Consider the following 22,571-nt stretch of genomic DNA (forward strand, 5'->3'; position numbering starts at 1 on the left):
AGAACCTGTGGCACACGGGCATAGATTGAAGGGGAACAACCCAGACAAAGAAACTTCACTTTTCCAAAATATTAGTAACTTATTGCAAAGCAAGAAGGCATTTTGCAGCGTGAGAGAGTTCTTCCCTTGTTGCAAAGCCTCATGCTGTCAGTCCTGCACTGTGGCCCACTCATTCATGCCTCTGTCAGAACCATTTGTTAGAAGGCCACATATTCACTGCAGCTAAATACAAGTAAAATAGTGGGATAATGAGCAGGAAAACACCACATAAGAAGCAGAGTAGAAGAAATTTCAGCATCTGACTTTTCAGATACAGGTTGCAACTATGTTCTCTACTCACTGTTAAAGAAATTCTTCTGGGAGAAGTAGAGGCCATGACACGGGACTTGTTGCCCACTTGCTTTCTCCTTGCAGGACCTAGAAAAGCAACAAATAAGAGGACTCAGTGGTTTCCATTGAATTGTTTCACTCTATAAAAAAGTTTGTGAAGAAAGTCTCATTGGCATAGTTTTAGTTTCCTGTAGAAACCTAAGCCTGTTATAGTTGAGACTGTATACCCTTTTTTCCCTTCTGCTAGTAACTGCCACTTAATTGCAGCATAAGACCGTCATTAAAACAAGTCTATGCCAGTGCATAGCCTCACAGCAGTTGTCAGGATTGTAGCTCCATGACACATCATTAAACCAGAGAACAGCAACATCGCTACAGTTCGTCTCCAATGGGAAGTACATAGTCTTCCACAGTCGGTAAGAACGCTGTACCCCTATGTTTGCTTATTGGTAGCAGGCCTGGGCTCTGGGTTGCTGATTATACAGTAAGCACCTGCCCATGGCAGATCTGGCTAAGGGCAGACTTCCTGTCACAGCGCCGCTGCTCCCTGAAATGAGATTTATGCAAACCAGCTAAAAGCTGTGATGTCACGGATAGACCCAAGGGCTATCTCCCTTCTACAGACATTTGATAAAATCAGGAACTTCAGATACAACTCGGGAAGAAGTTCACCTCAGAGCCTATTAGGGCAAACTATGAAAACTTACTAGGGTCTTTCTCCAATCCTGAGATCCATTACTGCTAGGGGACTTCACAGAGTCCAAGGGTCTCACTTTTGCTGTGTTTTTTTTTTTTTGTTGTTTGTTTGTTTGTTTGTTTGTTTTGTTTCATGTGATTTTTAAAGTCAGTTATTCTGGATGTCTGAAAACTGAATTAAGAAAAATTCACTCAGGAGTTGGCTGAATGTTGCAAGCTTGCAAAATGGAAGGATTTCCCCTCATTCCCCCTGTGAGTATCTGGGGTTTATTCTTAATATGGATGATTGGGCTCAGTAGCAAAAGACAAAGTAAACTTGGTTTTATTATTTGATAATGTCTCTCTTTTGGTCTGTATCTGTACTGCCAGGAAGTTGGGCTCAGGTCAGTATATAAAACCAGTGACAACATTGCAATGAATGGGAAATTAACATTTCCTCCCTACATTTGTATCTGATTTTGATCTCCAGTTGTTTTCAAAGATTAAACTCACAGTATTTTTGCAGGGTATACGTACAGCAAGTTAGTAAGATTTTTTCTTCTGTACAGCCTTTGTGGTATAAGGCTGAGTCCTGCTTCAGGCTGTAATTATTAATTAGCCTTGAGACTCTGACACAGTTTATGTATTAAATATCTACCAAWATATGAGAGAAGAGTTGCCGAATGCCGCTTTTACATTTTTCAGACTTAAGGTCTTGTGCTCTTTGTAATGACAAAATTCTAGTCTCTAGTGTCAGCTTCTCTCAACCATATTTTACATTTTTTATTTGGTGACTTTTATTTAAAATATAAGCCAGGAAATAACCTTAAATCATTTTGAACATACATGGATGCAGTTGAAGACTCTCCTATTTCAGACTATAAAAAGCAAATGGTAGAGCAGGGCAGGGGGAAAATAACATTGGGCCTTTCAATCTTTTCTCTTAGTTACACATTTTCTGTATGATTACATGGCTGTTCCTGTTCTTTCTTTAGCTCTGAAGCATTTTTACACTGCTGTAATTTACACTGTGGTCACTTTGGAGATTATTATTTGTGAAGAATATAATCTCACTAACCAGTTGTTCAGAGACAAACTGTAATGGGAAATCTCAAGGCAGAATGGGTAAAATAGACTCTAATAAGATTTGCCAATTCCATAGTAGCTGAAAAGATGTCAGATARGGTGTTTTACTTGGCTTTTTATGTGGCAGATCACATACGGTATTTGCTGTGTGTGTTCCGAAAAGAGAGTACGAGACAATGCAACTCGAAGAGTATTGTAATAAAATTTGTATTGTGCTTTCTTTTCTTCTTGTCCCATCTAATGAAGGCTAAAGGCACATTTTCTTATTTTCCATACAGAAAGAGGGACCTCTGAATTCCTTACATATTTTCTATCTATATTGACTGAAAAAATACTTGTTATTTTCTTAAAATCCACTCAAGTCAATGAAATCCATTATTCGGTCAAAGGGTGTGACGACTCTAAAAAAAACTTTTTTCTTTTTCTTAAATACTCAAGTTACCCAGTGGATCTATTGTAAATACATCCAGATAAGAATTTGAAAAGAAACTTAGAAAATGAAAAAAAAAMCATGAAGATTTCTGAATATGTTACTCGTTGAGCTTAAAAAAATAACAAAAAACAAACAAACAAAAAAACTTGTCCTCCACTAGCATCTCCCATTATTTTTACTATTAATGTTAACTTTCTTTCCACTTGTTTCCTCATAGCCACCTTCTGTGGCCTGTTTCTTCACTCTTGAATTTCAGTGTGTASATTGACTAAATGGAGTGAAAATCTAACACGGTCTGGCTCATATTCTAATTTTTGTTGCAGATAAGTAATCTGACTGACTCTGTTCAGGTGAATAAGACAACAGGCAGTGAAAATGCAATTACATCTTACAGGAACACTTGGCAGGGCAAATTATTTTTGTTTTTTGTGATTAAGATGTTCAAAAAGGAAAACTTTGTGTTTTGTGCTTTCAAAACTGTTTTAGTTTACTTGCTTTGAGCACTGACAGTTAGGGCCCCACATGGCATCATTATAAAAGTCTGTGCCTCCTGGGACTTTTTTCAGAGAGGCGACATTAGCCCTTTCAGTTGAGGGTGGGCCGGTAACTGCCTTCCTCTTGACTATGCTAGGAAACTCTTAACTTTCGTTTGGAAAGTGCTACTCAAATGGTTTAAGAGTTACTGTATTTTTCTTTGAAGATTAAGAACTTAATATGGAAAAGACCTGCAAACTGGGCCCATGTCTTTTAATGCATGATAGTATGTAGCTGTGCTACTCAGCAGAAAACATCTTTATCTACAGAGGTGCCCAGAATATCTATGAATCCCTACATAGCCACCTGTAGTACTCAGTTTTGAATGGAGATAYATTTGTATGAGAGTGAAAATGCACTTCAGAAGTGTTCTGTTCCACACAACTGCATCTCCAAGATGGTGCAGTGAGGCTGGATAGCCCAGTCAGTGTCCACGTTGATATTTATGCTCATCTTTTCTAGAATAGTTATACTGTAAATTTTTCCAAGGAAATAAGGTTAATCTTGGCCTTTAAACTTGTCTCAGCAGCACATCATTGGAAACTGTGTGGAGGATTTCTGAATCACATGCCAATGAATAGTTATGTCAGGATAACAAAAAAAAAATMGCAGTGAATTTGTAATCATCTGGAATCATCCAACAAAGTCTTGGTGAATAATAAGAATTTTCAGATTATTATTCTGTTGAATCCCCTGTGTCTCTCTTAACCAATGGCAACTAAGCTCTGTCCAAACAGTTTTTTGGCTTTTCCCTGTTGCAACAACTTAATCTAGATTTTCAGGACAAAGAAGGAAGGTGGAGGCAACTTTCCATTTACCAAAATCAATGACAGATAAAGACTTGTTTGCTGACTTCTTGCTTTAGGTTGTAACATGATTTTTGATAACGTACTGCACTTCGGGGAGCACAGGAAAGGAGAAAACTTTAGACCACAGTCATGAGTTCTGAACAAAGGTTCCTGTCACTCTTTTTGAGGAAAACAGTTGCTAGAACAATGTCCATAATTGTCCATTAAGATCAGCTAAGCAACTAAATTTTAACATAATCTATTTGTTGCTTTTTTTCTGGGGAAATAAAACAGTTCAGTAAGTGTCATGGAAGTGCTATAAGTAAGACAGTGAAATGTATGTGTGGGTGGGGAGGTTCCAGAGAAGGACAGGGCTGGTGGGTAATGATTGGTGCAAAAGCTAACAGCAGCACATGGTGAAACTTCTTCTCTCTACTAGAGAAAAATAAGTTTTTAGTAAGACTTAAAGGAAGAAAACTCAGAGACATGTATTACAACTAGGCTTGGAGATAGTTTCTCTAATGAATGAAGGAAAACATCCCACCCCCTCATAGGATAAGCATAATCAAGGAAAATATGATACACAAATCTTTAAACATTTACTATAAATCTTCTCAACTAAATATTTGTTGCTGTACCCTTGGAGATCAGATGCCAAGATGAAAAGTGGTGCCACTTCAAGTCCTTTGTGGAAATGGACTGGTCAAGGTGGCATAAGCCAATAAGGATACATATACATGTATTTCATCCAATGGATCACTGAACAGAAAATAAATTCAAGAAATAATATTCCCACAATCCATAAGAAAGAGATTCTAACTCCCAGACTTTCAAAGTAAAGTATGTAAAAAACAGTGATCTATATAAAAGCAGACTGATTTTAGATGCTGAGTATGCGCAACTCTGCGATCAGCAGTATCTGTAAATATTAAGGAAATCACTTTTGCTTAAGTTTAACTATTTAACGCATCTTCCTTTAGCTCTGATCATTGAATACAGATCTGAACCCTGAATAGTAGCCATTGAATGATAGAAATATTTCACTCTCAGTCCTCAGAATGTGAGAATATATTGGGTGTTAGTGAGTATATTGGACTGAAATGRGGGGATATGGGAAATCTTTGGGAAGAAGAGACAACTCAGGAAAAATGCAACTAGGAAAGTGAGATATTCTTTATTACCTATTTTGGGGCTGCTACTTGGCCTGCTTTCCAGGCTATGGTTCTGTAAAGATATAAAAGTGATAGAATTTTTGTAGATGACCAGGAGCAGGAGTGAAATTTTGAACATGGCAAATTAAGCCTAAATTGACTGGACAAAAATTTCTTTGGAAAGTTGTTTACTCTCGGCTAAATATGTACCAAAGCTACAAATTTTGATGCATTTAGATATGGAGAACTTGTACGATTTCAGTCAGCTTCTATTTGAGCTGAAAGGAAACAAAGATTATTCTTTCGAATGATATACATTTACATGACTTTTTAAACCTCCATTTCTCCCAGCTTATATGATGTGCATTTTCTGTTTGGATGTCGAGATCTCTCCTTTCCTAGAGCAAGAGTGGTTTCCTTTGAGTTGTGACAAGTCAGAATTTCTGAATATGAAGACTCATATCCTTTTAAGTTAGAAATTTCATATACTCTTCAGGCTGACATGATTTTGACAGGAAGCATATATTTATGGAAAGGAAATGGGGGAGTGAGATTAATTAATTTGCAAAGATAATGAAAACTAGAAATTCTGTTCAGAATATCATCTTCCTATTTGGCCTGTGAAGAATGCAAAACATAGCCCCAGTATTTTTTACTATAGAAGATCAAAATACATCCCAGGTATAATGAATTAGGATGACTGAATGAATATGATCAGCTGTGGTTTGAAAACACAAAGAAAATATGTAGAGGAAAAACAGAAGCATCAGGGAGATGATATGCCTGTACTTCTCCTATGATCACCTCTCTAAAATCTAGAAAATGGGCTACACTTTCCACTAAATCCCTCGGTCGATGAGAGGTGATTCTACTAGAATAATATTGGTATGGAAAGAGAGACTAARCCTACTCCCTCTGGAGATCTGAAATCTGGTACTCTGTCGTGGATACAAGTAAATGATGACAATCTCCTTTCATTTAGTCTTTCTCTTACATTGTTTTTGTGGGTTATCATTTTCTGATGTTCTTTATAGAACAATTATCARCTACCACAGTTTATACCAGCACCTTACAGCTAGGCAAAGAGTTTGCTCCTGCAGCTTTGAGGACTCCACGGATCTGACACCTCTTTAGTGTTCATTTCAATTCATCTGCATTCTGGAAGTCATGACATTTTAGATACTTGTACCAGCACATTCTAATATGATACACTAACAAAGCACACAGCTGCCAGTGAGGTTCTAAAAATATCCAAGTACTTTCTAAGAGTATTTTTCATCCTTTTGTGTGTGTTCTAATATCTTAATCCTCTGAGAAGTCTGTCCTGTTACTGATGTTTTCTTCAATGTCATCATAGAAATGACATCCCTAGAAAATAACAGTCTTCAAATCCTACAATTGCACCAGAACGAACTGAAGGAGTTAACTGGAAGAATTAAACAAGAAGAATTAATGAGGAATGACAACTCTGATCTGGTTTTCATCAAAAAGAAATCTCTTGCTTTTGCCAGCTGCTTATCTTCCACCTCTAGCCAGATTTTAATGGTAGCTGCTGCCTTAGGTTTCATGTTCTCAAGGAAGCCAAAAGAGCATGAAAGAGAGAAGCTCGTCTGCCCTTCCAGCATGCTGTCATCATAGTGTAAACTTAGAAAAATCCTACATTCCAAAAATGAGCCAGATTCATGAAGGGAGATGAGGATTTGAGATTTTTATCTTTCCCACTTTTATTGAAGTAACAGAATAAATTAAATATGCTCATATTGGACTGCTAGGCATAGAGAGGAACACAAGCAAGATAGTTTTCCTACATCACCTGTTTTAAGAAGAAAGACAGGACTTTCATTCTGCCACTAAGCATCCAAGGTCACATTATGCTCCACACTGCTTGGACTTTTCTGTTTGTTTTTCTGTTTAGAGGAGGAGGAAGAAGAGTAAATGTCCATYACAACTAAAGAAAAGTTTCTCTGCTGTAATAGTGTGATGGCTTCTTGGCCAGGGCCTGATGTCTGAGGTAGCACTCTTAACATCTACAGAAGGTTGAGGAGTGGGTTGCAAGCYAGTGCTTAGTGTCAAGCTTTTTACTTCTCCTCCCCATTCTTCCCTTCAGCAACAGAAATTGTGCTGGCAATGCCCCTTCCCCTAACTGATGGGAATGATTTTGAAGGGATTTATCTAAGCTTACAGTTCTAAAAATTCTTCTTCTCTTTACAGCCCTCTGAAGATATGGCACCCTATGAGTCAGACTTCTACCGACAGCCCCATGACTATTACCAGTATCTCAACAGTGATGGAGAGAGTCATGGTGGTAAGTTTAAAAATATTTCCTTGGAGCATAAAGTCTCATGGGATATTGCAGGAAAGAGATTTAGTACATTCATAAAAAGAACACACATATTTTGATCTATAATGTATAGGCACATACTTTCAAATCAGAAACCTGTGATAATTCATTCCATTTAGTGACACCATTCCACTACAGCATCAGTGACACAGTCTTCTCTGAAAGAGAATTTTATAAAGTACTGAATAACGCAAGGAACTTCCAGGACATTCAGTGTATTGSCAAGAAGGTGGGATCTCATGATCTCTATCCTTAATTATCTTTGCTGTGTTTTAACTTTTCTCTGCAGATCAAAATCACTCTGCTTATTTTAGAACTCTCTGAGGTCATTGATTCGCAATACTGTACTTCTCATGCTGCCATCTCCAATTCTTCTTTGACTTAGGTCCTAAATACTCTGTTCCTTCATTTTTATTCCGTTTCTTTGGCATTTGGCCACTTTCAACTCCATATATTTCTCTCTCTTTTTTTTTTATCTCTTTCGCATGCTGCCACACCTAGCTTAAACTTTCACTCTTCCTGCAATGCACCCAAGTACTTCCTCTCTTTATAGCTATGTAAAACTTCCTTGTAACTGTTTGTATGTAAACCTAGCTCAATATAAAAATATTGTATTATTATTTATTGCTTCAATTTATATATGCAATTTCAATTTAATGTTTGTATTGAAGTAAGTTTTGCTGTCTTCTGTATTGTCAAGTCCTCTGGGCACTAGACTRTATCAGTGCAGAGGGGAGAGCACTGCTTTGTGAATCTCCTCTGCTGTGCAAAACAATGTTCCAGCAACACCACCCGGGAAATATCATGGTCAATATTGACTCAGGAAGGAAAAGCACCGTTCTGCTGTATCACTCATGGCAGTCATGGCAGATCCTGGAGTTTCCCTTAAAGACTCCTACAGATACAGTAACTAGACCCACCACTGTTTAGTTTAAGACATCTAACARTTGCATAGCATAGCACTGCTTTATCTGTGGCAGCAGAATCCATATTAATGGACAACAAGTTTCAGAACAGGCTGGACATTTAACTGAAAAAATTGTTCTCTACATTGCATTCAAAAAACAGATATGAAATCCTTAAAGCCTGAAGACAAAGAATTCATTTAGTTTTTATAAGTTATCATCTCATAGCCTCTGTCCTGTCACATTGATCAAACCCAGAAACTTCCACATGCAAATTCAGGGCTTTTACATTATAATCTGCACCTCAGCTTCCATAAAGTAAAGGATAACACTTATTACCTCAAAGAGCAATTGTGACAATTAAAGAATAAAGATAAAAGATGCCATGCAGGAAAAAGCACTGGAAAAGAACTCTTTTGTCAAATCTAGCTACCTCAGGCAACAACACTCCTTTATGCTTCATAACTTTATGAAGTCCAGTCTGGCTTACTGCCCATTTTTCTACAGGGAAGGCTGTTCCTAAGGTACACTGCTCAGATCACCAGCATGTTTTAACTCTCTCTGATGAACACAAGAAAACTCAAAGCCACCTATGTGGATTAAGTACACTATTTAATATGAATGCTGAGGACACCTAAACACCCATTCAAGACAATTTTTTTTTCCCTAAACTTTTGTTATATTTAGTCAAACGATTTCAAAAATGTTTTAAAGTTCTCCTACAGCAAGTGGTTATGGAAGAGGCATTTTAATACCAATCTCCACATTTCAGCTGAATTTTTACTTATGAAAGAATTTTTATTATTTTTTAAAAGAATTTTTATGAATTTTTCCTTCTGCAATATAGTTGGTTGTGCCCAAACACTTTATATGCCATAGTCTTTCTTGAATTTCTCAGTCTACTGAGCAATGAACAACTAAGGAGTATGGAGGGGAGTGACTACTTGAATGTCAAGTGTCTACTTGACTAGACAGTAAAGTGCAATTGAGTAGACATTAGAGTGCATGCAGCAGAATGGTACTAATTTAATACCTAGGAGATCATTGCAAATAAGTGACTCTGTAAAATTAACTAACAAAAATAAACCATAAAACATCTACATGCTAAATCACAACATGCATTGTCTGCATTTATTTTGTATATTGTAGATTAACTATTTTGCAAATACTGTAACACAGAGATACAGGCATGTAGGGCAAAAGCTGCTTCAAGTGTTCATGTATTAGTCCATTGCCCTACCCTGAGCTTGTATGCTAGTAAGACTGTAAACGTAATGTAGTRTATTTTGTAACACTAATGCAATCTTGGTAATTACAAAATTCCACTGCACTTTTGTCTCTAAATTTTTATTAAACATGACTGGTTTAGTTAAAAAATCATTATTTGTATGAAACTAAATGTCAGCCACTTTTCATTTTGTTGCTAGTTTCATGAAACTTATTAGTTTTTGTGGTTTGGGTTTTTATTTTCATCCCACCTCCCGGAGTAATGTGACCATTTAACATTCTCGTTAGGATTTTAGCCTATATAGTAGTGGAGGAAAATCCAAACATGTGAACCTTAGTCTTAAATACCATATGGCAAATAAAAAGAACTCCAAAATCCCCTTATTTTAAAGTCATCCTGAAGGTTTCTTGGGGCCTGGCTCATGGATTTTTTAACATTCGGTATTATTAAAATCATAAAGTTTTTTAATTAGAAAAGTGAGAGCTAATGAGATTCTACTGTCATTCTAGATAAGACTGCAACATTGCCTAGAAACATGGCATCTCACTGAACACAGTGATTCTATACAGGATCAAGACATAGTTTTTGCAGTGTCCTTCAATATTTTTCTCATTTCCTATATGGGATTTTTCTTGGCTTGTTTCTTCAGATAGGTAAAATACAGTGGAAACATCTAAGCCATGCAATGAGGGACTGTGTAAAAAAAAACTTCTCTTAGTTCAAAATGAGCTGGAATATCTGCATGGCACGGAGTAGAACCATTCAGAGATAACTAGCTCAGACCTCAAAAGTATAGCCGTCTTAGTAAAGTGATCTTAGATCAGGCAGAGTGCTGTGCTGACATAGCTATCAYATTTCCGGTTCAAGAGCTGTCTCATGAATTTCTGCATAGTTTTGCACTGCATAATGCAGATGTAGCCAGTTGCTCCACTTAACACTTTTCTTAAGCCTACTTCATATTCTAACTGTTTGTCCTAATGTTATTTATCTGTTAAAACAAGAGGAAAGAAATTTCTCTTGGACAGAGGATGGCCAAGAAAATTTAGCTATGTTTTCTCACTTCTAGAGTGCAGATCTRTCTCCATGATGAGTATTAACACAATGCCTTTAGATCCACTATTGCTTCCCAGCAGGCTAACATCCCTTCTGTCATGAGAGAGAGTTCAGAACTCATGACTGTCCTTCCTCTAACCTTTCATTACATACAAGACCAAAACAAACATGATCTCCATGTCTCTATAAGACAGATTTTTTTCACATCCTCTTTCACTTCACATGAAATTTCTCATAATGACTCCATTGTGTAGCTATAGGTTGAGTTTTAGCGACATTTTCCTTGACCCAAAGAATAGACACTTTCCATTTCWAGAATGTTTCTCTCCTTTCTTTTCTCTTCTGTCCACCTTTACATTTTTGTGAAAAGAACAGAACTGCAATGCATTACTGACATCACACTAACACAGAAGGTAGAAGGGAATAGCTGCAATGCAGCTGATAACTCCAGTTATCTGYAGATATTTATAAATTGTTTATGTTTTGATGTGCACTGAATTAGGCAGGGTGGTAGAACTGTAGAGCAGTTTGTGGAGGTAGAATGAGGAATTTCTCTTTTAAAGTCATTAAAGACACATCTTTGTTTTCCCAAGGATCACTCTGAAGTTATACATGATTTAGAAAAAAATAAGGACTTTTCTTCTGTCATAACTTGAATATTTATTTTTAATATCCATAAGTTTGTGTTGAAGTAATTTCAGACATTGTAACATGTAAGYAACTATTATGTGGTCACTGTAAGTCCCCACTGGCGTATTAGTGTTATCATATTAAAGCATTATTGTAGTACTTCAGCAACCTATAATACAATAGAAAAGAAAGTCATTAATGAGTAGGCTAACTATTACATTAAGATTAACATGACTAAACATAAAATACTGCTGCACAGGTTAATTCACTGGCCAAGGAAGAGTTTAAAAGGACAAATCTAGAGACAGAAAGAATCTAAGTCACGGGCTCCAATAAGTTAAGAGATATCTTGAAGTATACTTGAAGTATACAAAAACAACCCTGCTCATAAAAATATTTAAGAAGATTCAAAAGCAGACTACTGGAGCATGCACAAATACTCATGGCTATGCATGTTGGAAATGTACTGCCTTGTCTCTTGAYCACCTTAGCTACTACTAGAAAGAAACTCTCCAGCTGAAGAGCTCTTATTGGCACTACTTGCTCTCCAGCCTCAGAGAGTTTTATCTGGGMTTTGTCATCCTCAAGATTATTTACAGTTCTAATTTGCTGCAGTAGATCACCTAAGACATGTGGTCTTTGAGAAGAAATACTGGTATCTGGCAGAAGACCTGCTGCACAAGAAGCACTACCAGATCAGTCTAAGGAACAGGAGTACAGAGTGCTCTTACGATGCATTCTCAACAAATTATTATATACGACTGGCTGTCTACTGGCCCAAAGAATAACTATATGTTACCACCATGGGTGGTTTGCAGTAATTTAACCTTGCAAAAGCATGAGTTAGTGCAGCTCAGCCTTCTAAGTACACAAATATCTTTCAGACTGTATGAGCTGAAAGCCTCCTACTAGAACACTACCTGGGATTCASACTCACATACACTCTGCCATTCCTTGGGTTGCAGAAGATGTGAATGTAACACGTAAAAGTACTTGGCACTTTGCACCCTACAAGATATGTTATTTTCCCASAGAAAACAAAATTTCTCCCTAGCATTAACATATGAAGAAGTACTACCAGGCTTTATAGCTTCTGGCTATAAAATMCATATATAGTCCACAGAAAGCACTATATAACAAAGCAATGAAATTACAAAGTCAATGCAGCAACTCACTGAGCACTTTTAAAAACACCCTTCCATCCCTTTCATATGCAGTGATATGATACAAAAAATTAGGAATGACAGAAGAATAAGCCCTAGTGTGGAAATGGTCTGRCAAAGCCTTCAACAAGTACATTTCTACAGGCCTGAGCCCTAACAGCAGCAGAAAGAGCCTACAGCTTCCCAGGTACAAATTATGAAGATGTCATCTTGAGATATCAGGTCCACTCTGAGAGAAGCCACATTCAAAACCACTTTCCTGCTTTTCAAAATCTTCAGCTGGGTTAGGCCTAAATATCTGAAAGATAAATGGAGGAAGGATGAGGAGATAGAAGTTAAAAAAATGCAACTGGTATTCAAAAACAAAAATATTCACAGCATGTCAGTATCTAGATAATGTCACATAGTAGCATCATATTACAGAATGARACAGTTAGTCCTCCCTTTACCTCTTCAGTACAACGCACTGGGAACAACATGTTCTGTCCATCATATTRTCAGAAGGATGTCAACAGATGGAAGGGAGTTTGGAGACGATCCCAGGTATGATTAGGGGATCGAATGTACTAATTTATACTGAAAGATTATGAAGGTAAACATCTACAACTGGATYAAGTGTAGTTTGTGAGGATACATGATAGCAACCTGAAAATATAGGAAGGGTGAGAAAGAAATAATTTAGAATAATATAAGGGGAGAAAATGAGGAATGAGATAAAAATTAGAAATGTTACATTGAATATCATAAGAACTTCCAACTATGCATAAAATGATGCATGAAAAGTTAAATTACGAAAGACTAGTTCCAAGCTGTGTCAGAGAAGAGGACGTGATGTTGATTTTGGTTTTAAAAAAAAGAGTGCACACAAACGTGTGCATAATTATGCATGCAGCTACTGTATGAGACAAAGGGAGTTTGCAAAGCTTCAGATTTCCTCTAACATATTTTAAATTTTGAGCAGAAAATATGAAAATCTGAAAATTTAGGAAAGGTTTTGTATAGAACAGAAATCTGAAACTGAGAATTATATGGAATTTAATTTCAAAGTAAATATATCACGAGACAGTATAMTGATTATCAGAGTGCTTTTTATGTCTTTGAAAAGAATCTAAATTTCTTACACATTTCTAATATAATTCAGAGATAAAAAAAAGCTGAGAAAGATTCTGCATCAGACATTTGCCCMACTGTACAAGAGTGTACACAGGACATTCCCAACAGTTTTTATCTTTTTATTCTCTGATACTGATACTGAAAAATGTGTAACGTAACAATACAAGATTAGAGGAAAAATCAAGCAAAGTCCCATGCCTTTTCTGCAGTGTTCCTGAAATTTTGGTTTCAGATTAAAACAAAAGATGAAGAAAACTGTAGAAAGAGTTGTAATTATTTTCMTCACTTCCATACCATGAGGAAGACTCTTAATGACAATCTGACGATATATAAATCATGGAATTTTTTGCCTCAAGAAGGAAAATGGAAGAYTGACTGGTCTCCTGTTGAGAAAAGTGCCAGCACAAACCCCTTTGGCACTTTATGCTTTATTACCACTGAAATCTATTGCAGTTCCATGTAAGAGTTTTTTCCTAATGGAAGTTGCCTACGTATCACTTGYGAGTCACAGGCATTTAGGAGATTAGGAAATTATTAGGGATATCTATGGATTGTGATGGAGGAAAGGACAATACCAGGAGTAGGAAGCTATGAAGGACAGATAAATGTAATATTTCTTACTTTTGTAATGACATACAAACTGTGTTTATTTTCCTTAGATCATTACTGGGAATATCATCCACACCACATGCACAGTGAGTTTGAGACCTTTGGAGACAACCACTTCACAGAACTGCAGAGCGTACAGCCTCCCCAGCTGCAACAGCTCTACAGGCACATGGAGATAGAACAAATGCATGTGCTGGATTCTGCAATCCCCACCACACACATTGGACTCAACCATCAGGTACGGTTACCACTTCTCGCTCAGCATTTATGATGATAGTTAAGGGCAGGAACAGGGTGCAACAGGAAGTGGATATTGTTATGCCAAAGATGTTGATGAAATTAATTGTATGAATTATTACTGCACAAGTACTTGATATAAAACTCTTCATTCTGAGGGCAAGTGTGGTTTAAGCATTCTTTTCATATGAGTGAAGGTTCATAGGTTGCCCCTTATTAGATGGGTCATGTTCCTCAAACTGTGCATAAAAAGACAATTCTGTTTTGTGGAGGGTTTTGAAATTTCCAACTTTTGCTTAATTTGGAATCAAAATCAGTAGTTTTGAAATTCTGCATAGGAATTGGACTTGATAAGCTGTGCACTGTTACAGTGAAGGTATCAGTGACTCTTAGGAAGTGTTCTGAGCCCCAAAATAGTAAGAAAGCTTCAGATATTTGCAAGCAGCTCTCACAATTTCACATACACAGAATCCTACATGAAACAGAAATAGAGACAAGTCACAAGTTATTTTATCAYCATGAAACATTCTAAGGGTAATCTACTTATGTTTCTACCTAAAAGTAGRTAAGTTATGATATACACTGTCTTGTCACTACTAGTGTTTAAATGGAGACAATCACCTCTCAGAAAAAAAAATGAACTCCATTGTTCAATGAAGATGGTATGGAAGTGCCACTGAGTACACACTAAAGCAGAAATTATAAGGAGTTCCCTGGTACTGCAAATACACTAGCACCAAGTGAGTGTGAGAATTCCTTTTAACCCACAGGCCCACAAGAATATGCCCAAACTCATTACAGGGAACAGTAAGAGAGCAATGTGATCGTGTGCTCAGGAGTTTCCCAGGACAGGCGCTACTGATAATTTGCTGAATGCAAGACATACAGCAGAACCAAGGTCAGAGAAAGAGGTGTTTACTGATTACAATGCTGCCTATAATGGTGCCATGGCAGCAGTTTTGTCAGAGAAACTGCTTTTATACAGTTATTATTTTGAGTTTCTTTGTTCAACATGAACTGAAATCGTATACACATACATAAATAATAAACAACAAATACAGAAAAATTTTGAGTGATTAAGTTACACTATCAGCAGGAAACCGACTTACTGAAAACCCTCAAACTTGTCACCTTTTGCTTGGTAAAAAATCAGCAACAGAAGATAAGATGCAGACACAAAGAATTAGGAACAGAAAGTTACAAATATAAAAAAGGTTTCATGGAACAGCAGTCTGTGGGAAGCTTCAAGCCATTTCGGTTGCTCAGTGTAACTGCTAGTACATAATGACCAACTGTTACATCCAACCCAAGGCCAAGAATAAAACTAGCTCCATTATGGATTTCTTTGGAAGCATCACCAGAAAACAAGAGAAAGGGTGGTTTTGCTTATCCTGCTTCATGCCACTTAGCTACTATTTTTCATTTCAGGATGAAAGATAGACATTAAAGAGCCCTGCGCTCCCTTTCCCATACCCCATGGAAAGCTGCAGATGATACGAGTAGTCAGTTCACCACTAGTCTCTTCTTCCTCACCAGCTGGGGATCTTTGGATTTTTACTTTAACCTACAGCAACTCATGCAAGTGGTACTCAGCATGCTCTGAGGTTCAGACTCTAGTATGTCTCAGCCACAACCCTAGGCAACACCTACTATTATTCTAGGCATCTTCAGGAAAACAGAATCAGGAAGCAAGCTTTAATCCTCAGCTGAATTTCCCAGTTACTAACTGTGCCCATGGCAGTCATGCAATATCCTTTGCAAATAAAGGAAGAACATACAAAGATATTTTTCCAATTTTCTGTTGATACTACATTATTTTTCAAAATCAATTTTGAGGCTCAAACCATTCCTTGAATAAAATTTCTTTTAAAAGTTTTGATAACCTGCCCACAGGTGCTCTCCAAATAATAAATGAAGAAAATAACAGCCTTTCTGACAAGAGAATGAAAGAAAAGGTAGGAAAACTGCAAAGAGAATTAGAAAGAGGAAAACCACAGAGAGATGCCACAGAGTCTGAGACAGCATCAGAATATGTAAAGTAGCTAGCAATTTCTTCAAGTTTTCCCTTTCCAGAGTTRTATTAATAACCTGGCTCTTTGAAACACACTAGCAGGTTCCTGGCAACTCTTTGGGTAACAGTCTCAGGCCACTGTATGCATTGACCTACACTGCGTTTCAGACATTAGGAAAGTAAGTGTAACCAAAATGCAGTAAATAAGGAAAGCAGGGACAGTGTGGGTGCAGCTCCGTCTGCTCCCCAGTTCAGTATCTGCAGCTTCCTTTGCTAGGGAGCCATCWTTCCTCCGCCCTCCTCCACAGCATCCTCCCACCTTACCCTCCACCCTGGGGGAACCGTTTTCCTTTCTCCCACCCCACCCCTCAACGCACTGAGTTTCCACAAGCTKCTTCTTTCCAGGGGCACCAATCTCTGTCCCCCTCCCCTGTAAGACATTGTCCCACCATCTCATTCCCCTTCCCCCACCAACACTGTCTCTCCCTTCCTTCCTAACTCTGAGGCCACAGCTTTCTTAACTGTAAAATGCTAAAGGTGACTCTGTGGTGAGGGCTGAAGTTTCGCTCTTGGGGATCTGACAGGAAGCTTACACACACTCTTACCCAATCCTGGCCTTCCTGCCATGTTCATCTCCAGCCAATCTGCCAACTCATTAACCGCCAGCTGCTGCACCCTAAACCAGCCCTTTGCGCACTCCATATTGGGACATTTTAAATGGCTGCAAAGCTCATCTAAAAAGCACCACCCAGCAGGGCCTGATACTGGGTGGGTAGTGTGAGTCACGGAGGTGAGCACCCACTCCCTGCTTCAATGCCTAAGCTTGCATGAAGGGAACCATGCTCAAAACATCCTTTCTTGATGAGTTAAAAAGAGCAGTTCAAAAGGAGTTTGCCTTCCAGGACTATGGATCTGGGATATTTCATGAGAACCACATTTTATTTGCTCCTCTGGGGCTTTTTTTTTTTTTTTTTTTTTTTTTAAGAGAGGAATTGGATTCCTTACTCCTCTCTCCCACAGGCTGACCTGTTTCTGACTCTTCAATAAGGAGCTGCAGTAACTCATGGCAACTAGTCATGATGCCTAACAAACTAGAAAGAAATTGAGAAATACAGAGTGGAGGTATATTCCACATTCTCCTGATATGTTCCCTATTAAAGGGTGAGAGAATTTAGCACAGAAGATGGCTTGCTAGTTTTCCAGATGAGAAATCCCCATCAGTGGGGAATTTTTAGATAGCCACTTAGGAAAAGAGAATGTGATCCAATATGACGTATTCTTTATCTTAGTGGGAAACCTCTTCCCCTTCATAGGAGGGAATTCAAGACAAGAAGCTGACAGTTCTGTGTAACCTCTGCTCCAGAGCTGGAAGCAATCCTATAGGGATTCAGTGCTGTCAGAAGGTACTATATTCTGGAAAGAAAAAGAAGACAATAAAGCCAAGAGCAGTCAAAGTGGCTATGCTAGGGCAGAACTGCTCAACAGCCAAACGTAAAAGAGGACTTCCAGAGAGACCATGTTAGAAAAAAACTGTTGTCAAAAGCAGTTTGGCACAGGAGATAGGTAACAGAGATCAGAAAGTCATTGGAAAAATGCTGTCTTGGTATACAATCACCATACAGCAGGAATCTTGCAAGTATTATCAATATAGCATTTCTTTCCTAGAAGGCCTACCTATAAAATCTCATTTTAGGAGTATGTACACACGGTAATCCATATATCAGGCAAAGGCATCTGTCACACAAATACAGTGTCTTCAACCAGGAAAAAAAAAAAAGAATTCTCAGCCCACTAGGAAAGCTGGTAATGTGTGGACCATTATCACCTCTTCTAGAGTTCTCCTACATAAACAATACAGCTATCTCCACCTCCCAACAAGAGTAAATACCATTTAAATTAGAAAAAGAAGGTTATTGTACTGGGGAGGTATGGGGGGAGGGGGCAATATCATTTGCATAGGATGTAACATATGGGAAAGTTCTGACTTTCACAAATTTGTTCCTCCTTCCCTCTYGTAGAGACTTATTTAAGATGCATCTTTGTACATATGTAAGTGATAACTCCTAGCTGGATGGGTTTCTTAGCTGCCTAGTATTTATTTTAAATGTCAACAACTAAGTCACTAATTATTACCCTAAATAATCCCACATACCTATTACTTTCTCCCCCTTTTTCTCTTTAACTCCATGACATCTCCTTTTTTCCTTTGATGTCCCATTCTCTGTCACTACCTCCTCCCTTCTCTACTACTCTTGTCTCCCAAAGGTTTCCTACTTGCCCCGGATGTGTCTACCATACCCCTCTCCACCGCAGCCCAGCTCTGATGAGGAGGACATAGAAAGGCAGAGCCCCCCACTGGAGGTATCAGATGGGGAGACTGATGGTGTGGACCCTGGGCCTGGGATTATGCACGGTGAAACAGGTCAGTAAAAACTGTGGAACTTGACTGAGCTGTGTGTTGAGCAGCTGTTATATTACTATGGTGATAATGAATAAAACTATAGAACTGCAGTGATAGTATTTTGCCCCACTCCCAAAGCTTCACTTTCATAGAATCATAGAATCAGTAAGGTTGGAAGGGACCTCTGGAGATCATCTAGTCCAACATCCCCACTCAAGCAGGGTCACCTAGAGCATGTTACACAGGGTTGCATCCAGGCAGGCCAGAGAAGGAGACTCCACAGCCTCTCTGGGCAACCTGTTCCAGTGCTCCATCACTCTCACAGGGAAGAAATTCCCCCTCACGKTCAGGCGGAACTTCCTGTGGTTCAGTTTCTGCCCATTGCCTCTTGTCCTGTCACACGGGGCAACCGAAGAGAGTGTGGCCCCGTCCCCTTGACACCCTCCTTTCCTGTCTTCAGGATCGTTTAGGAGCACAACTGTGTCTAGATTTCAAATCACATTTCTTCAAGCATTCTCACTTCCTTTTTCTTCTTTGCTTATTCAGGCTTCCCCTTAGCTATTGCCATTTCTACTCCCATTTCCATTAACAGATGGGTAAAGGAGCAAGGAGGTCAAGGAACTGATCTTTAAAAATTTTTAAAAGCTCTGTTTGTTCAGTACCTAAAAGTCACGTTCTGTACAACCTGCCCAAATTAGCTTTCAGCTAGCTTCAAATTAGTAAATTAGTTTCAAAACAAGGTTTAGATCTCTGGAATTCCTTATTATCATTTCTCTTCCTGGTACACAAACCCACTTTAAGTTCTGGCAGTGTAACACTGTCTCTTGTTACAAATGTTGCAAATTGAAGAAATTAGGTGAATTCACAAGCTAGCTGGAACAGTTATAGGAACTATATAAATTCCCCTGTTTCATCAGAGACTATACACTGACACTTATGTTCCACCACCTTTCCCTTCTAACTCTCACACAGGCAGCAAGAAAAAGATCCGTCTGTATCAGTTCCTTCTGGACCTTCTTCGCAGTGGAGACATGAAGGACAGCATCTGGTGGGTGGACAAGGAAAAGGGTACTTTCCAGTTCTCGTCCAAACACAAAGAAGCACTGGCACATCGCTGGGGCATCCAGAAAGGCAATCGCAAGAAAATGACCTACCAGAAGATGGCACGAGCTTTGAGAAATTACGGCAAGACAGGGGAGGTCAAGAAGGTCAAGAAGAAGCTGACCTACCAGTTTAGTGGGGAGGTGATGGGAAGGGGGGTCAGTGATAGGAAGCATTATCCTCATTGAGGCCATGGGACCCTGAGCAAGAAAAATTTTAAGACCTCCTGGCTGGATACCAGCAGAGGAGATGGACGCAACTTTCTCTTTGCTTCCTGTGCCCTCTTCTCTACCTTTAAAGGGCCTTTACCATCAGATGTTTCTGGTACGAATTCCTTTCTTCAGCATCTGAGAATCATAAAGGTGACAGAATTCTTTGCTTCCATCCTACAAGTTGGACAGAGTTGAGAAATTTAAACAATGTAAAAATTTATTATTGTCAGAAACTATTTTTGATTGTTTTGTAACTCAAGAATACAGCTGATGAAGTTTTGCCTTCAAAAGTGGTGCTGTGTCATTCACAGTGACACTGCATGAGCTTACAGCTTTCAAACTAGCATTAATACAGGCTCTGCCGCAGCTCTCAAAGCCAGAGAGAAGTTCGCAGATCTTGGAATGATACTTGTTCTTTTAAATAGTAATAACATGTACATATTTAATAAAATTTGATATAACAAAGTTATGGTGTTTGCATAATAAATGATTACTTCACAAACAAATCTTGCGTGTTTTCATTTATACAGATATAGCTCATACGTTATGTGGACAGAAAGCAAATAGGACTGTGGGGCCTTATCTGTATGTCATCTGTCCCTACCTTTCAATTTCCTTAGAAGCATCGGACCAAGTAGCAAAGATAAGAGGTGAGATCTATTACTGTAAAAAAGGCTACAGTGCTTAATCAATTTTATAATATATATAAATTCTCATCACTTTTGCCTCTGCAAATAAAGACCTACCCAAGTGAATAATTTCTGTTAACTTAAACCAAGGAAAGCATTTACAGCTTTATTCTCTTTAGAACACAACAATTAATTCATTTTCTTCTGTGGTTTCACTATTTTTCTTACTCCTGTTCTTTCCTCTTGCTTGCTACCTCCATAGTGACATCTTGCTTTTAGGTTATCAACCCTTCTGGGAAATAACTATTCTTTAATCATGTCTTTACAGAATTCTAGTACCAGAGGTTTTTAAGTTTTTAACTATAGATTTTAGGCCCTACTGTAAAGCAATTAATAGTAGCTAATAACAACTGCATTTTATAAATTACACCCAGAATGCAAAATAAGAGAGAATTCAACACCTACAACACAATGGAAAAGTTATACAGTGCAACTGAACACAAAAAAGAAAACAAAGTCAACTGACATTGACAAATTAACATTTTAACATTTAACATAATTTAACTTTTCTTGACTGTGGTTAAACACTCAGAAATCAGGAAATGTCACCATGACTGAAGGAATGAAGCTTTCTTTCGCCATTTCTACAGGTATATTGCAATAGTGTAGTTACACAGTTACAGACCATCAAAGAATCCAACACAATATTCATCCTCAATTCCAGTACACATCTGAAGTACCTGACAAATAATTCACAATCTATTTATATTCATGACATGCAACATATATTCATAGTTTGTGACCAAAACTAATAGAAGAATTGTATTTTTGGAAGCTGTAAAAAAAATCAGTAAGCTAGCTGGGAGAGATTGAATTCCAAAATATMTGAGCGAAAATGAGACAGATAGGCCTGAAATAGAGAGAAGGTTTTTGTTTAACAATGTTAAACAGTAACAGAACATGCCAAATATGATGACGTGAAAGAAGCAGATTAAGCAACTTGGAGCTTTTTCCCAAGTTTGCTCCTAGGAGTATTCCCCACTGAAACCAGAAACAATTGAAAATGATGAGCAGAACTGAGTTATCTAAGTTATATGTAAATGTAATCACTTTTATCTATACTAACCATCTCACTATGGAATTGAAAGTCTGGTGACATCACTGGGCCACCATGACTCCTTGGACCCAAAGAGCAAGAAGCTCCTGCTTTAAAAAAATTCACAATGTGGTACTTCTCGGATCTAATTTACGAGCGTAATAAATACATCAGCCAAAGCAAGAAATCAGCTGAGAATTAAAACTGGATAAGGACTTCAGAACTTTCTCTATCAAAAGCAGCAGTACCAAACAGAAATTATATTTCCATCTTATAAAAATCCTACAACCCCACTACTCTATTAAAGAAGAAACTATTAAGGAAGAAATTTTGTTTTTAAAGTTGTACAGTGACAATCTACTTCTTATATCACACCATGTAATACTCACTAGATCGGACTCTCATAAACTCCACATGCATCCAAATTGCAGTTCTAGGATGGAAGGTGAAGATGCTACCTCTTTTGGTGCTAAGATAGCCCTCAGAAGAAGACGAGAAGAGCACAACCATGACATATTCAGAGTTTCTTCAGTGCTGAGTTAGAAACTCAAGATGCTGAAGTAGAAACTCAAGATTTTCCTGCTTGGTTGTAAAGATGACTCCACACTACAGACTTGCTACTAGCAACAGATAAAAGACATTTGCCCTTACCAGACTTGCAGACTTGATATTCAAGAAAATTAGATGATTAATTCCCCTCTTCATAAAAAAATCTTTATCACAAATGCAGTTTCAAAAGCAGAACTAATCATTTTCTAAAACTATTAATTCAGAGGAGAAGGATCATTTCCTCTTGCAGGAAAACTATGATGACTGAAAACAGCTAACTGGTGAGCTAATTGTGA

General features: G+C 38.0%; 1 protein-coding gene across 1 annotated transcript; it reads left to right on the forward strand.

The window, feature by feature from the left end:
- The first annotated feature begins 981 nt into the window (after window positions 1-981).
- On the forward strand, window positions 982-20,492 carry SPI1 (Spi-1 proto-oncogene). Its single transcript, XM_085305363.1, has 5 exons — window positions 982-1,278; window positions 7,209-7,302; window positions 14,090-14,277; window positions 18,553-18,709; window positions 19,661-20,492. Exons 1-5 carry the CDS (start codon window positions 1,234-1,236, stop codon window positions 19,975-19,977), a joined length of 801 nt encoding a protein of 266 aa, XP_085161489.1. The 5' UTR covers window positions 982-1,233; the 3' UTR covers window positions 19,978-20,492.
- The last annotated feature ends 2,079 nt before the right edge of the window (window positions 20,493-22,571 follow it).

Source organism: Rhea americana, unplaced genomic scaffold, assembly GCF_003343005.1.
Source record: "Rhea americana isolate MKP2758 unplaced genomic scaffold, rheAme1 scaffold_102, whole genome shotgun sequence".
Classification (NCBI taxonomy): Eukaryota; Metazoa; Chordata; class Aves; order Rheiformes; family Rheidae; genus Rhea; species Rhea americana.